Raw genomic sequence first — 17,016 nt, 5'->3', positions numbered from 1 at the left:
TGATTGAAAAAGAACATCCTTCATCAAGATAATAGATCAGAATAATTAATGCATGTTTCAAATCTCTAATGGCATTTTCTGCTTTATCTGTTTCATAAAACATTCATTTATTAATTTTTGTGACTTTTTTTAAGAATGGCATTGTCTGTCATTTTAAATTAAGATCTGATGATGTTGAAATTAATCTTAAACCAAAGGGCCACAGAAAGTTTTTTTTGCTACTTTCGGGAAAAGGCACAGAAAAACCCATTGCCACTGAGAGAAAGTTTTCATATTATTTGAGTATTGCTATGTTAATATTTTTGGTACGATAATTAGGAATTATGTCTGTGTGAAGTCTAGACAGTAAAAAAAATATACCAAGAGAAGCAATCTGAACCATGCAAGATTATTTGGGGAAAAATGTTAGGAAGTGCCGGAGTAACTGAGTGGGTTAGGCAGCATCTGTGGAGGGAAAGAACAGGCAACGTTTCAGGCGACGACCCTTCTTCAGACTGATTATAATAGGGGGGAAAAAGCTGGAAGAAAACTTGAACCCCCCCCGGCCTCTCTTCCTGCTTTCTCCCCACCGACTGCAACTAATCTGAAGAAAAGTCCCCCAACCCGAAACGTCATCCGTCCATTCCCTCCACAGATGCTGCCGAACCCGCTGAATTTGTCCAGCGCTTTGTGTCTTTTCGTTTTGGTAAACCGGCATCTGCAGTTCCTTGTGCCTGATCATTTTTGGGGAAACTAGGTTGTCAAATGCTCTCCCCCCCCCAGGAGTGACTTTTCCCTTTGATCTTCTCTGCAGGTGTGAGGTTGAAGTCAATGCATGCGAGTGCAGTCCGTGCCAGAATGGGGCCACCTGCCAGAGCATGGCCAACTCCTTTAAGTGCGTTTGTGCAGCTAACTATGCGGGGCAACGGTGTGAGCTTGATGTAAGTAATCTTATTGTCTTTCGCTCAGTGTTGCATTGGCAAAATCTTTTCTCAGCTCGTGTCCAACCTACTCCTGTAAAATCATGATCCTGAAACAGAGCTTGTCTGGCTATGGATTTGCTCAAGTCTTTCCAAACCAGATAAAGTCAGGGAGTTCATTGCACATCAGGGTGGATATACTGAGCCATAAGTCCATAGTTCTTAGGTTCGAGGAGAAGAATTAGGCCTTCCGGCCCATCAAGTCTACTCCGCCATTCAATCATGACTGATCTATCTATCCCTATATAACCATATAACCATATAACAATTACAGCACGGAAACAGGCCATCTCCTCCCTTCTAGTCCGTGCCGAACACTTATTCTCCCCTAGTCAATCCCCTCTCAACCCCATTCTCACTATCACTAGGCCTTCTCCCTATAACCCCTGACACCCGTACTAATCAAGAATCTATCACTCTCAGCTTTAACAATATCTATTGACGGCCTCCACAGCAATAAATTCCACAGATTCACCACCTTCATTTTAAGCATTTTAATTTCTTGGGTTGATTCTCTAAAGACCGTTTTGAAACAGTTTGCGAGCACAGGGGAGAGCTGGAGTTAGCAATCGTGCAAATACCGATTGGAATGTTTTAACTGATTTTAAGCTTCAGTCGAGGGTGGAATTTCTTCGGTTACTGGCTTATCGCAGCTCAGAGCTACGTGGCTAATAAATGATCATATCTGGGGAATGTACAAAGCGAGACGCAATGTTGCCCAAAGTATTTATTCCTATGTCCTTGCGTCTGCCATTTCTCTTTCATGTCTGCCGGTGTAGTTTGCTGTTTAACTGGGAGAAGGCAAGGTATTAGTCTTTGCTTCCTTCCATAAAAGGATGAGCCCCCCTCTGGCGCAGATAACAAATAACTGCTCATCTAACGCAGTTAGTCCAACAGCTTCGTTTTAGTTTTCTGAAGAAAGGCCTCGACCCGAAACATCACCCATTCCTTCTCTACAGAGATGCTGCCTGGCCCGCTGAGTTACTCCAGCATTTTGTGTCTACCTTCGATTTAAACCAGCATCTGCAGTTCTTTCCTACACACCTTAGTTTTAGTTTAGTTGGGAGACGGTGCAGAAACAGGCCCTTCGGCCCACCGAGTCCCTGCTGACCAGCGATCCCTGTATCTTTGATGGATGCAATGCTAAATTCATCGGGGGAACAGCACATCCCCTGCAGGTACACTCTTGTGTGCACTTGGTTCTAACACATTAACCCACAGCTAATGTGTTTTCTGAATAAAACACAAAATGTCGGAGGAACTCAATGGGTCAGGCAGCATCAGTGGAAGGAATAGATAGTCAATGTCGGGACCCTTCTTCAGACTGATTGTATGCGGGGGGGTGTGTGGGGTGAAAAGGCTGAAAAAGAGCATTGGGGGCCATACAAAGCCTGGCAAGTAATGGGTCGATACAGATGAGTGGGGTCTGTTGACAGATGATTGAACAAAAGCTAGAGGTAAAGAGGAGAACACACAGTGTCATGATGAGGAGAGAAGAGGAGTGAAGGGGAGGGGTGGAAGGGGATGGTGGGGGAGAGAAAAGTGGGGGTGGGATAGTGGGAGAAATGTGTGCGCACAGCAAAGAGAGAGGGGGAGGGGGAATGCTACTTGAAATTTTGATATTGCTTTGGTAAGGATTTCCTACGGATCGCCTCTGCCCACTAATACCCAGAGCAGGGGAATCATGAACCAGAGGACAAAGAGTTTAAGGTGAAAGTGGAAAGATTTAATAGGAAGCTGGGGGACAACTCTGAGGGTGGTAGGTTAGTGGAACATACAGCCAGAGGAGGTAGTTGAGGCAGGTACTGTAACACCATTTAAAAGACAGCGGACAGGGATTAGAGGGACATGGGCCAAATATGGGCAGGTGGGACTAGCGTAGATGGGGAGGGGGGGGTCTAGTCATCATGGTGGAGCAGCGGTACATTTGCTGCCCCACAGCGCCAGAGACTCAACTTCGACGCTGGCCAAGCGTGCTGTCTGTACGGAGTTTGTACCTTCTCCCCATGACCTGCGTGGTTTTCTCCGGGTGCTCCGGTTTCCTCCCACACTCCGAAGACGTGCAGGGTTGTAGGTTGATTGGCTTTGGTCAAGGTGTAAATTGTCCCTAGTGCGTAGGATCGTGTTGGTGTACGGAGATCGCTGGTCGGCACGGACGCGGTGGGCCGAAGGGCCTGTTTCTGTGCTGTATCTCCAAAATAAATTAAACTAGGCCCAACTAAACCAAACCAAGGCATGGGCAAGTTGGGCCGATGGGGGCTGTTTCCAGGTTATTGGACTCTAAGATGCTACAATGTTCCCTGATATACGAGTCTGGTGGCTGAGGATGTCCCGTCATCATCAATGCGCTTCCACCACTTTCTGAGAAATGCCAGAATATATGTTTACAAAGCACGTAAGAAATGCGATTCCTTCTAGCAGGTAAAGCAGACCAATTCTTATTGATTTGGTCTCCTTTTCTCGACTTCTTACAAGCATATGGTGCAACACAGCCATAGAAATAACATGTTTCAGAGTCAGGTGACGAGTGGCCTGGAGCATAAAATATCGCTTTCAATCTCCTTTTTCCTTTTTTTCTTCTTTTTCTTTTCTCTTTTTCGTCTCTTTCTCTTTCTACTTCTCTCTTCTGTCGGCCTATCTTTCTATCTCACGCACCACTTATGTCAATCTCCTCTTTTCTTCCTTATTCCAGTTTTATTATTAAATTAAAAAAGTTGTATATGAAATGTAACATGTCAATAAGTATTAGGTACTGTGGCACCACATGACTGTACTTACCTCTAACAAGAATAAATAAATAAACAGATAGATAGATAGATAAATAAATAAATAAATAGATAAATAAATAAATAAATAAATAGGTAAATAAAGACAAAGCACGTCAAGAGTTGGATCCCATTCATACCAGTGGCACTCTGCATAATGATCCAACCCAGTGACATACTTGCATGTTACTTCCTGCTGCGATGTTTATCTGTGCGAGCATTGGCCCAGGTTCACCAGCAGATGCAGCTGACAGTGATGTTGGTGAGGGCAGAATTAATCTTGTGTCACCGATGGGATTCTGCCGTTAATTGGTAAATCTCAGAGACACATGGCTGTGTGTTTTACCCTGCTGTTTCTGCATGTACAATTAGCATTAAGATTAAGATATAGTGAAGGGGCTTATTATTCAAGCAGCTTCATTATGTTAACAGCTTGTTCCTCGTCGGAAACATTCAAAAGATGACACAAAGTATTATAGAAGTTGCAAACATTTGTTGGATGTTTATGTTATTACTGTAAGTGCAGCAATCAGAACAGATCATGAATAACAGACTAATGGGAGTGTGCCCCGCTCTTCTGTCTACACCGATTACATGTAATTTTGGCTTAAATTCAGTCAATGAAACCAGGCATGGGCTTAGATTTCTGGTGAGAATCCCAAATTGGATCTGAACCCGGAGGTGATTTGATGTATAAATGAAAATTTAAAACTCCTGGGGCTGAAGAGAGCGTTGTGGGGGAGTGTCGAGTTGGGGGGGGGGGGGGGGGTAGAGTTGGGGGGGGAGGGGTGGAGTTGAGGAGTGGTTTAGAGGTGAGTGGTGTAGATTTGAGGGGGAGAGTTGGAGGTGCAGAGTTCGGGGGGGTGCAGAGTTCAGAGGGGTGTCGAGTTGGGGGGTGTAGAGTTGTTGGGGCAGGGTTGGTGGTCCAGCGAGCACCTGTGTCCCCAGGGTTGGGGGTGGGGTGTGTGCGCCCACTCACCATCTGCACTTGTCTCTCCAGAGAGGGAAGAAGGCGGACTCCATCCCGCTGTTGGCGGTGGCCGTGCCCGTGGTGTGCGGCAGCGTGCTGCTCATCGTCATCGCTCTGATCTTCGTCGTTCTCACCGCCCGCAAGAAGCGGCAGACAGAAGGGACGTACAACCCGAGCCAGCAGGAGGTGGCGGGAGCGAGGCTGGAGATGGACAGTGTCCTGAAGGTGCCTCCTGAGGAGCGCCTGATATAAGCGTCTGCCTGGACTCATGAGAGGAGGCTCCTGCTTGGCCTGTTCCACTACACAGGAGGCATCCATCCCCCAGCTCCGTGCTTGCCTTTGACCAAACCGAACTGAATTGAAAGAAACAACGTGGAAATAGGCCCTTCGGCCCACCGAGTCCATACCGACCATCGCCCACCCGTTCTATGCTGTCCCACCTTCTCATCCACTACCTACGCCCCAGGGACAATTTTCAGAGGCCGATTAGCCCACAGACCCGCACGTCTTTGGGATGTGGGAGGAAACCGGGGCACCCGAAGAAAACCCACGTGGTCACAGGGAGAACGTGCAAACTCTAGTTCTGCGTTATCCCACTTTCTCATCCACTCGGTGCGATTAACGGAAGTCAATCAACCTACAAACTCAAACCTCTCTGGTATGCGGGGGGAGAATCCACGTGGTTACCGAGAGAACGTGCAAACTCCACGCGGACAGCACCCGAGGTCAGGGTCGAACCCGTGTCTCCGGGGGCCCTGAGGCAGCGGCTCTACCCGCCGCATCACTGCGCCGACTGCTGATGCATCAACCCTCTCATCCTGGGGACCTGCGTCACCAAGAGGTTGATGAGAACTCGACCACTCCTGGCAATGCACCGTTCGCACGGCAATTGCAGCGAATAACAGGTGGAGGAAGGAACTGCAGATGCAGGTTTACACCACACGTCGACACAAAATGCTGGAGTAACCTGTTTTCACACCTTACACATCCTTATCTCTTGCGTCCCCCTCTCCCCTGCCCCTCAGTTTGAAGAAGGGTCACGACCCGAAACGGCACCCGTTCCTTCTCTCTGTAGAGATGCTGCCTGTCCCGCTGAGTCACTCCAGCATTTTAGAAACATAGAAAATAAGTGCAGGAGTAGGCCATTCGGCCCTTCGAGCCATCACCGCCATTCAATATAATCATGGCCGATCATCCAGAATCAGTACCCCGTTACTGCTTTCTTCCCATATCCCCTGATTCCGTTAGCCCGAAGAGCTAAATCTAACTCTCTCTTGACTATATCCAGTGAATTGGCCTCCAAGGCCTACTGTGGCAGAGAATTCCACAGATTTACTACTCTCTGGGTGAAAAAGTTTTTTCTCATCTCAGTCCTAAATGACGGTGGAATCTATACGTTCACTCATTTAAATGTTTACTGTAATTTGGTTCTTAATTGAATTACTTTTAAATAGAAAATTCTTTGTAGCTTTGAAATTTAAGTTGATTGAAACTAAGTCTGTGCCATGCGTTGATGGAGGGATTTATTTACACAAAGCACAAAGTGCTGGAAGAACTCAGCGGATCAGGCAGCATCTGTGGAAGTGAAGGACAGAGGATGTTTCCGGTGGGGACTAATTGATGGATCCTCACTCCACCACCTCTTTGTTCCAGCTTTCTCTCCCCCCCCCCCCACCCCTCGTACTCCCATCAGTCTGAAGAAAGTTCCCGACCCAGAAACGTCATTGGTCCATTTCCCTTCACGGTTCCTCCAGCACTTTGGCTGTTGGTCCAGATGGCAGCATCTGCAGTTCCTTTTTCTGTAAGTATTTATATGTTTTACTGGGAGAGATTCAGCATTAACACTGGGCAATGCTGCACTTTATGCAAAAGGTAGAAGTCACTGGATCCCACACCACCATCTTCTGCTCCCATGTCTGCTATGAACAAGTGCGTGCACAGCTTGAAAGCACGAACTCTGTGGCATCAGCTGTTGCCCCGGTCTGGCCGCCTCCTTGCGTTTTCTATCTACAAACTGCAGCTGGGTGAAGAAACTGCCGGAAATAGGCTCCAATGAGACGCATTGCTGGAGCCCAGATACACATTCCACAACAAGGTCAATACACTGTATATTTCTCATGCCCACTTTACTTAACGGTGGCAGTTCCACAGCAGAAAGCGTCTTCCTGTAGAACCAACGTTGCCATTATAACTGGCCGTGTGGCTGTAGTTGAGGATAGTTGACTTTGAGTTTAGTTTATTGTCACATGTACCAAGGTAGAGTGAACACCTGTTGTTGCGTGCCAACCAGCCAGCGGGAAGAACATACATGATTACAACCGACCCATCCATCTAAAGACACATGATAAAAGGAAAAACATGAATAATGTTTAATTTAGTCCAAGATAAAGTCCAGTAAAGTCCGATCAAAGATAGTGCACGGACGGGTCTCCAATGAGGTAGATGGCAGCTCAGGACTGCTCTCTAATTGTTGGTGATAGGATGGTTCAGTTGTTGGTTGTGGTGGTCACCATGAGGGGGAAAAAAGAGATGGCTAAACTCAGGCACTCAGTCAGCAGGGAACAGGTGGAGCAAGGACAGACACAAAATGCTGCAGTAACTCGGCATGTCAGGCAGCATCCCTGGAGAACGAGAAGTGGCGACCTTTCAGGTCGGGACCTTTGCTCAGACTCAGCAAGAGACGAGGAACATCATTCGGCCTCCACCGACAGAAAGGCTCACTGGACTTTGGAAAACAGAATCAAAGGGATTGAGGGCAGTCGATGGGCTGAGCTGGTAAAGAGTGACCGGGAGTGATGTAGCTGGAGTGAGTGACCAGGCTGGGAGTGGTGTAGCTGGGGTGAGTGACCAGGCCGGGAGTGATGTAGCTGGGGTGGGTGACCAGGCTGGGAGTGGTGCAGCTGGGGTGGGTGACCAGGAGTGGTGCAGCTGGGGTGAGTGACCAGGAGTGGTGTAGCTGGGGTGGGTGACCAGGACGGGAGTGGTGCAGCTGGGGTGGGGTGACCAGGCTGGGAGTGGTGCAGCTGTGAGTGTGGTAAAGTTTTTAAAGGTTGATTTTTAAAGCGGAGATTGACAGATTCTTGATTAGTAATGGTGTAAACAGTTGTGGGGAGAAGGCAGGAGAATGGAGTTGAGAGGGAAAGAGAGATCGGCCATGATCGAACTTTGTGTCTCTTGTTGTAAACCAGCATCTGCAGTTCCTTGTGTCCAAACCGATTTTCAACGTCATACCGAAATATCTTGGAGCTTTTTGATATTGAAACAAAAACTAGAGAACTCAAGGATTCAGGGTATAGACAAGCCTGGTTCTAATTTTAGGCTATACACGTGCCATGGGGTTGGAGTCAACTTTCGGTGGCTGCCGAACCCTCTACCCTCTACCCTCTATCTATTGCGTCCGCTGCTCTAGATGTCAGCTGATCTATATCGGTTAGACCAGGCGTAGGCTTGGCGATCGTTTCGCCGAACACCTCTGCTCGGTCCGCATTAACCAACCTGACCTCCCGGTGGCTCAGCACTTCAACTCCCCCTCCCATTCCGTATCCGACCTCTCTGTCCTGGGCCTCCTTCACGGCCAGAGTGAGCAACACCGGAAATTGGAGGAACAGCACCTCATATTCCGCTTTGGGAGTCTGCATCCTGGTGGCATGAACATTGAATTCTCACAATTCTGTTTGCCCTTGCTGTCTCCTTCCCTTCCTACCTCTCCCTCAGCCCTCGGGCTCCTCCTCCTCCTTTTTCCTTTCTTCTCCCCGCCTCCTCCCACCCTCCATCAGTCTGAAGAATGGTTTTGGGCCGAAACGTTGCCTATTTCCTTCGCTCCATAGATGCTGCTGCACCCGCTGAGTTTCTCCAGCATTTTTGTCTACCCTCTATCCAACATGTTTCTGTCCCCTAATCTTTCGATCAATCAATTCAATTTATTAATCTCCTGATTTAATCCCACCTCCCAGCACTGGGTCCATAGCCCTGCAACGGACCCATCCCAATGTCACTTACCCATGGTAAACCAGTCTTCCCACCACCTTCTGGGAAAATATATTCCTCCTCACCGCCCCTCTCCTCCTCCATCAATCACTTCAAAACCTTAACCTCTGGATTTTAACCCTCTGGTAGGGGGTCAACATCAACATCAACCTCCTCCTTGACGTATATAAATGATAAGAGTCAATGGACAGGGTGGAAATGTCAAGGACCAGAGCCATAGTGCTAAGGTGAGAGGGGCAAGGTTTAAAGGCGATGTGTGGGGCAATTCATTTTTACACACAGGGGGTAGTGGGTGCCTGGAACACACTGCCAGGGCTGGTGGTGGTGGAGGCAGGTACAATAGAGGTGTTCAAGCTTATGGTGGATAGTGGCAGCAGTAAGGCAAGTCCAACAAAGGCTCAACTGGTGAGATGAATCTCCCACAATAACCAAGGACAGCACAATGTTGCATCTGGTGGAGCCACTGCCTCCCAGCGCCCGAGACCCGGGTTCGATCCTGACCTTAGGTGTTGTCTGTGTGTGGAGTTTACACATTCACTCTGTGACCACCCGGGTTTCCTCCAAGTGCTTCATTTTCCTCCCACATCCCAAAAACGACGCACAGGTTCGTAGGCTAACTGGCCCTCTGTAAAATTGCCCCTAATGCGTAGGGAGTGGATGACAAAGTGGTATAACATCGAACTAGGGTGATCGATGGTCAGCATGGAACTTGTGGGCTGAAGGGCCTGATCAGGAACTGGAATAGGTGCATCAGTTGCCTGCCAATTCCAAAGCTGTTCCTTGAACAAACTCAATGTCAAGGCCAATGTCAATGTGAAGGAAGTGTGCCTCGCAACAGAAGCCTATCGAACGATGAAAGACCTGGAGAATGGATGTGGAGAGGTTGTTTCCAATAGCGGGAGAGTCTAGGACCAGAGGGCACAGCCTCAGAATAGAGGACATACCTTTAGAATGGAGATGAGGAGAAATGTTGTCAGCCAGAGGGCAGTAAATCAGTGGCACTCATTGTTACAGACGGTTGTGGAGGCCGCCTTAAGGCATTTTTAAGGCGGAGATTGATAGGTTCTTGATTAGTAAGGGTGTCAAAGGCTACGGGGAGAAGGCAGGAGAATGGGGTTGAGAGGGAAAAATAGATCAGCCATGATGGTGGAGTAGACTCGTTGGGCCGAATGGCCTAATTCTGAACCTACGTCCTATGATCTATTGGTCTCAGCCCCTGCAGTTGGCCTCCAATTGCCACTGAGAATGACACCCCCAGCTGGTTCTAAGTGCCCGAGAACTTGCAAAAATAATTCTCCTCACATTCCTGGGCAAATATCCAGGTGAGCAATGTTGGCTCAGTGTTAATAGCTGACTGGAGCCAGACACAACAGCGCAAAACCAAACAAAACTTCAATCCCGATATAAATGAGCCTGGGAGATCTTCCCAACAGGTAAAAGTCTCCACGAATCCTGAAGTCTGAATAAATGGACCTCACGCAGATATCAAAGAGCTTAATTCACTTTTATTCACCCTGTCGGAGTGACTGACTGAGGTTCACAATTGAGTCAAAAGAGAGTCGAGAGTCGAGAGTGTTTAGTTCTCATTTGTATCAAAAAGGAACAGTGACATTCTTACTCGCGGCAGCAAAACAGGGTTGGAACCAAAGATCTTTGGTTGGAACCACGGCACTTAATAGATAATATAGTAAACAAATCTTAAACATTAGTTCAATAAATTAAAAAAATAATATAGTGTCAAAAAAACTCAAGTTCAGAGTTGAGTTGGGAGTTCATCGCCTGATGGTCGTGGGGAAGAAACTGCTCCTGAACCTGGATGTTACACTTTTCAGACTCGTGTACCTTCTTCCTGATGGCAGGTGAGGCGGGGAAAGCAGCAACACACTGCGATGGCAGCAGGCACTCGTGAGGGCCAAGTCTGTGCAGTATCCCCTATAGAAACCTCATAGCTTCATTTTGTAATAATCAGTTAACGGCACCTATCAGTGTGGCAGCTCCCGCACAGAAACATGCACCAAAGTAAGTTGCGATACAAGGGAGAAGACGAGAGAAAAGAGTGAACACAAAACTATGAAGGGAAAGTTAGCAAGAGACTGCGGGCATTGAAGATCAGGGTTGTGCGGTGATGTTTTGTGAAGGTGAATGTAGTACTGAGAGGCAGGAGGAACGGCCCAGCAAGTGGCTCAGGAGGATGAATCAGGAGGCTATAAGAGGGAGTTAGATGTGGCCCTTGTGGCTAAAGGGATCAGGGGGTATGGAGAGAAGGCAGGTACAGGATACTGAGTTGGATGATCAACCATGATCATATTGAATGCGGTGCAGGCTCGAAGGGCCGAATGGACTACTCTATGTTTCTATGTTTATATGAACACACTGCAGGGTTGTCCAAAGCAGGCAAGGCGCAGTCGGTAAATATTAAGGCCACACAGTAGCGCAGCTGGTAGAGCTGCTGCCTCACAGTGTCAGAGACCCCGGTCTGATCCTGACCTTGGGTACTGTCTGTGTGGAGTTTGCACATTCTCCCCGTGACTGCGTGAGGTTCCTCCGTGCGCTCCGATTTCCTCCCACATCCCAAAGACGTGCGGGTGTTGTAGGTTAGTTGGCCCTCTGAGTGGATGAGAAAGTAGGCTAACATCAACCTAGTGTGGACGGGTGATCGATGGTCGGAGGGTCGAAGGGCTGTTTCTATGCTGTATCGTTCAATCATTCAACTAGGGAGGCCACTGGAGTTGATAGAGGCTGCAGAGAGGGCAAGGAAGGATGTAACAATGAGGAGGAATGTAAAGCTCTAATGCCAAGCAGCCAATGAAGGTGAACAAATCCAGGCTGAAAGGGGCTCTTTATTTCTGAACGAGTTGGAGATGCTTTTTGATGGGACATTAGAAATCGTCCAGCGGCAAGTTGGAGAAACGATTAAAAATATGGACAAAAAGTTCAGTAGCAATGGGGAAGAAGAACTCAAAGCGAATACTGACACCAGCATACAAATAAATTTATGTTTTTGATGTAAACCAACTGCGTAATGCCAGGCTTGGTCAGATGGTCTGTAAATTATTTCAGAGAAAGATGCCGCTGTGTTAATGTCTGAAATCCACCCTGGGCAACTCAGTCAGGATTTGCGTAGCAGTTTCTAATGGATTCGACTGAACAACATTCATGGAGAGGGAGACGGACTTGGGCTAGAAACATGAACTTGGGTTCTCTCTCTCCACACACGCTGCCTGACACCTGAGTGTTTCCAGCAGCTGTTTCTGTTTGAGTTTCTCAGCAGCTGTGAATGTTTTTTTTTTTGCATTTGCACGAAGGGACAGTGAATGCTGGGAGTGGAAACACCGTCTATCATTAAAGAACACCATTGATGCCTGATCAATATGGTAAAGCGGATGCCTTACATTGACTTGGTGTGAACAGCTCACTGTGTATCCCAGTGCCAGGTCAACAACCTGTGCCAGCTCTGATCATGAACAGCTTCACCAGAAACTCCTTGAACAGGCAGCAAACCATCAATTTCCACACAGACTTTTTTCCCCTACAATTTCTGCTAAAGTTTATAAAATTGGGTGAAGTTCGCAAACTGATACGTACTTTGTATTTGCAAAAGAAAAACATTTTTGATGTAAATTTTATAGGCTTGTAAATTTCAATGTCTGTCACTGATAAATGCTGTGTAACATAAAGTGTGATTAAATCAGAAGCTCGTTGTTTATTGAGATGAACGAAGGATCCTTAAACAGGAATTGCTACATAAAGGGACGTGTGGATCTCCGCAAGGTTCAGTATCAGTTCATTATTGTCATGTGTACCGAAATACACAGGTACAACGGATGGTGAAATGAGACAAATACCAGGGAGCATATTATAATTAAAAAAAACATTATAGCATTACAGAGAAAGTGCAGTTTTTTTAAAGCGCAGCATGCTCAGTGAGGTAGGTTGGAAGATCCAAGATCTTTTGCAGAGCCAGTGGTAATTTTTTGTCTGCTAAAGGGTTTGTCTGTCTGTCGCAGGGTTTATCCCATCATTAACATCCCTGCTCACTCTGTGTTGCTGTTTAGTCATATAGCATGGAAACAGGCCTTTCAGCCCAACTTGCCCACACCGGCCAACATGTCTCATCTACACTAGTTTCACCTGCCTGCATTTGGCCAATAGCCCTCTAAACCTGTCCTATCCATGTACCTGTTTGTTAATTGTTTCTTAATCGTTGCAAGAGTCCCTGCCCCACCGCCCTTGTGTGAAAAAGTTACCCCTCAGGTTCCTATTAAATATTTTCCATTTCACCTTTAACCCATGGCCTCTGGTTCTCAATTCACCTACTCTGGGCAAGAGACTGTGTGCATCTACCTGATCCATTCCTCTCATGAATATACCACCACCTTCCGCTGCCTTGGTTCCTGCCACCGGCTTTTGCTGCTGCAACCACTCTCCCTCACTGCCATTCAAGAGCCAATAACCTCTGCAAAACCGCCCTGTTTCACCAAATTTTAATGATCGCTACAAATGTTCATCATTTGGTCCAGGCACAGTTCCTGCTGTGGGAAGGATTTGAACAACAGCTGCATGTTCAGAGTGCTTCATAATAATAAAAATACACTTTATTGTCATTGTAAATACATACAAGGAAATTTCAGGCGCCCGTGCGGAGCTCCAACATAACAGCTAGATAATAACGACAATGGAAACAACAAAAACGTCAAGTCAGAATGTGCAATATTTCACAGTATAGTGTGGTCGTACAAAGTATTGGGGGGAGGGGGGGTTGGTGAGATTGTTAATCTTGTGGTGTGTAATCTGATGGACCTGTAACACTTTCCTGAGGGCAGAAGGGCAAACAGGTGATGTGCGGAATGAGATGAGTCCTTTAGTATGTGTGATGCCTTCCGCAGGCAACCAGATGGGTAGTGGGTAAATGGAACGAGCTGCTAGAAGAAGTTTAATTTAGTATATTGTCATGTGTCATGAGGTAAGTTATTTTGTAGCTTGCTAACCAGTCAGTGGAAAGACTATAGCTGATAGCAATCAAGCTGCCCACAGTGTATAGGTACAATAACAACACTCAAAAGACATTCAGACAGATACATGGATAGAAACATAGAAAAAGGAGTAGGCCATTCGGCCCTTCGAGCCTGCACCGACATTCAATATGATCATGGCTGATCATCCAACTCACTATCCTGTACCTGCCTTCTCTCCATACCCCCTGATCCCTTTAACCACAAGGGCCACATCTAACTCCCTCTTAAATATAGCCAATGAACCGGCCTCAACTACCTTCTGTGGCAGAGAATTCCACAGATTCACCACTCTCTGTGTGAAAAAAGATTTTCTCATCTCGGTCCTAAAATGTGTCCGCGACTCACGTTGCAGCGACCTCTGCAGTCCGTCTGTCGTTTTTTATTTTTGGTCTCGTTTCAATGTAGTATAAAGTGTTTTTTTTTAACTGTGTATGTGTGTGGGGGGCGGGGGTGGGAAAACGTTTAAAATCTTTCCCCTGCACGGAGAACCCGACCTTTTCTCTGTCGGGTCTCCGTTGTCGTTGGGGCCTAGCACCGTGGAGCGGCCTCCAACCGGAACGACCTGGGGGCTCCAGTCGCGGAGCTGCGGACTTACTTACCATCGCGGAGCTGGCCGAGTTCGGAGCGGGAGGAGCTGTGGTGGCGCGCTGCTGCGGCCCGACCCCGGGGATTCGGAGGCTCCAACTGCAGGTCTGGTGGACGGTGACACCGGGAGCCCGCGGGTCCCTGGTGGGAGACCGCATTTCAGGGCTTCCACAACGGCGACTTCTCCCGCCCGAGTTGCGGGGTTGAAGAGTACCTGGAGCGGGGTCTTACATCATCACCCCGCGCGGCTTTAACGGCCGTGGGACTTGCTAGCGCCTGCCGGGGGCTCCAACATCAAGACCGGGAGCGTGGCCTTGCATCATCCGGCGCTGCTTTAATTGCCGCAGGACACTTACCATCGCCCGCCGGGGGCTTTGACTCTGACACCGGGAGGAGAATGAGGAGTGCAGGGGAGAGATAAGACTTTGCCTTCCATCACAGTGAGCAGGAGATTCACTGTGATGGATGTTTGTGTAAACTTTGTTGTGTCTTGGTTCTTTTTCTTGTGTGTATTACTGCAGAAACCAAATTTTGTTTGAACCTCAATGAGGCTCAAATGACAACAAATAAATTGTATCATTGTAAAAGACTTCCCCCTTATCCTTAAACTGTGACCCCTTGTTCTGGACTTCCCCAACATCGGGAATAATCTTCCTGCATCTAGCCTGTCCAACCCCTTAAGAATTTTGTAAGTTTCTATAAGATCCCCCCTCAATCTTCTAAATTCTAGCGAGAACAAGCCGAGTCTATCCAGTCTTTCTTCATATGAAAGTCCTGCCATCCCAGGATAGGAAAGGTTTAGAGGGATAAGGGCCAAACAGGACTTGCTTGGTAGATGAGGCATCTTGGTCAGCATGGATGAGTTGGGCCTAAGGGGCTGTTGCCACCGTGCTGCATCCATCCACAGGATGTCCCATCACATCTGCCCACCGCACGCTAGCGTCCTGGGATATGCCGATTCACAAACCTTTTTATGTGGAAGGGGACTGTACAACTGTGAGGGAAAAATAACGTGAGTTACATTTTACACACCATGTGTGCTTCCAGTAATGTTCTCAATTATTTAATTTTTTTTAGATATTTTTAATAAAAACATAATTTTAAGAATTAATCATTTACTTAATCTTTAGTAGTTATTAAACATTTCTGACATCAAAGGGATTCAGAGATATTGAAAGCTACGGGGTTTGAGAGTCAGAAAAAAGCTGAGGGCAGGACATTTCCCCACAGCAGGGCGGGGCTAGTCCCAGCCTATGGTGGTGCATGGGGTCGCTCCATGTGGTTTCAGGTTGGAACAGCCATGTTCCCACTCACTCAGAACCTGTGTCCCACGCTGTTACAGTTGTGCCATCACAACAAGTTGTCAGTTGAGGCTGGTACAATTAGACTATTTAAAAGACACTTAGACAGGTACATGGGATAGAACATAGAACAGTACAGCACAGGAACAGGCCCACAATGTCCGCACCAAACATGATGCCAAGATAAACTAATCTCCTCTGTCTGCATGCGATCCATATCCCTCCATTCACTGCCTATCTAAAAGTCTCTTAGATACCCCTATCGCATCTGCCTCCACCAACACCCCTGGCAGTGTGTTCCAAACACTCACCACCCTCTTGCCCTGAGCATCTCCTTTAAACTGTGTTCGTCTCACCTTAAAGCTGTGCCCTCTAATCGTTGACATTTCCACCCGGGCAGAAAGGTTCTGACTGTCTACCTTTTCCATGCCTCTCATAATCGTATATACTTCTAATAGGTCTCCCTCAACCTCTAGAGATCCAGAGAAAACAAATCTGAGTTCTGGCCAAACTTCTTATAACTAATTCCCTCTAATCCAGGCATTCTGGTAAAATCTCTTCCGCACACTCTCCAAAGCCTCCACATCCCTCTTGTAATGGGTCGACCAGAACTGCATGCAATACTCACCTTACCTATGTCCTGTAGAGCTATGTAGAGCTGCTGTCAATGGCACAGCCAGCCCAGGTTTGCTCGGTGAAGTTAACACATATGTAATTGCAAAACACCTTGAATACATCAGTAAAATCCCATGGAGGCTCTCCTCATCTCCAGTGTTCTCCAGTTCTCAGGCCAACCGTGAAAAATTGTTCAGCTGTCCCCCAACATGATCCATGTTCACACGCACCCCCAAAGTGATTAAAATCAGACACCAAGTTCAGAATATTCGCATTGGATCTGTCAACCATCTCAAGGGTGCTATACTGGTCCATGCTGCTAATTTAAGCCCCAGTGTTATTTTTAATAGCAAAATCTGTCTTAATGAAACATGTTTTCAATAATATTTAATAACAGCATGGGCGGTGCAGCTGATAAAGAGTTGCTGCCTCACAGCGCCAGAGACCCAGCTTCGATCCTGATCTCAGATGCTATCTGTGCAGACTTTGCATGTTCTGTGACTGCGTGGGTTTCCTCCCACATCCCAACAATGTGTGGGTTTGTAGGTTAATTGGCCCTCTGTAAAATTGCCCCCAGTGTGTAGGGAGTGGATGACAAAATGGGATAACATAGAACTAGTGTGAACGGGTGATCGATCGATGGTTGGCGTGGACTCGGTGGGCTGAAGGAGATGATTTTGCAATGAATAAGTTTCATATGGTGGTGACTTCGTAAATCTTTGTAACCAACCAAATGTGATTCATGATTAGGAGATGATAAATGATAATGCCTGCATGCTGTGGAGATTATTCCCTGAGGGTGTTTGCTCTCTTCACACT

General features: G+C 47.2%; 1 protein-coding gene across 1 annotated transcript in view; it reads left to right on the top strand.

Annotated features, from left to right (window-relative positions):
• LOC129711793 (protein crumbs homolog 2-like) overlaps positions 1-7,649 on the top strand; it is a 129,659-nt gene extending 122,010 nt beyond the window's left edge. Inside the window, exons 12-13 of the mRNA XM_055659728.1 lie at positions 794-920; positions 4,725-7,649. Coding sequence (XP_055515703.1) covers positions 794-920; positions 4,725-4,946 — 349 coding nt within the window. The 3' untranslated portion in view covers positions 4,947-7,649. The remainder of the gene's footprint in view (positions 1-793; positions 921-4,724) is intronic.
• The last annotated feature ends 9,367 nt before the right edge of the window (positions 7,650-17,016 follow it).

The sequence above is a fragment of the Leucoraja erinacea genome, chromosome 31 (genome assembly GCF_028641065.1).
Source record: "Leucoraja erinacea ecotype New England chromosome 31, Leri_hhj_1, whole genome shotgun sequence".
Taxonomy (NCBI): domain Eukaryota; kingdom Metazoa; phylum Chordata; class Chondrichthyes; order Rajiformes; family Rajidae; genus Leucoraja; species Leucoraja erinaceus.
This window is presented reverse-complemented; position numbering and strand designations above follow the sequence as displayed.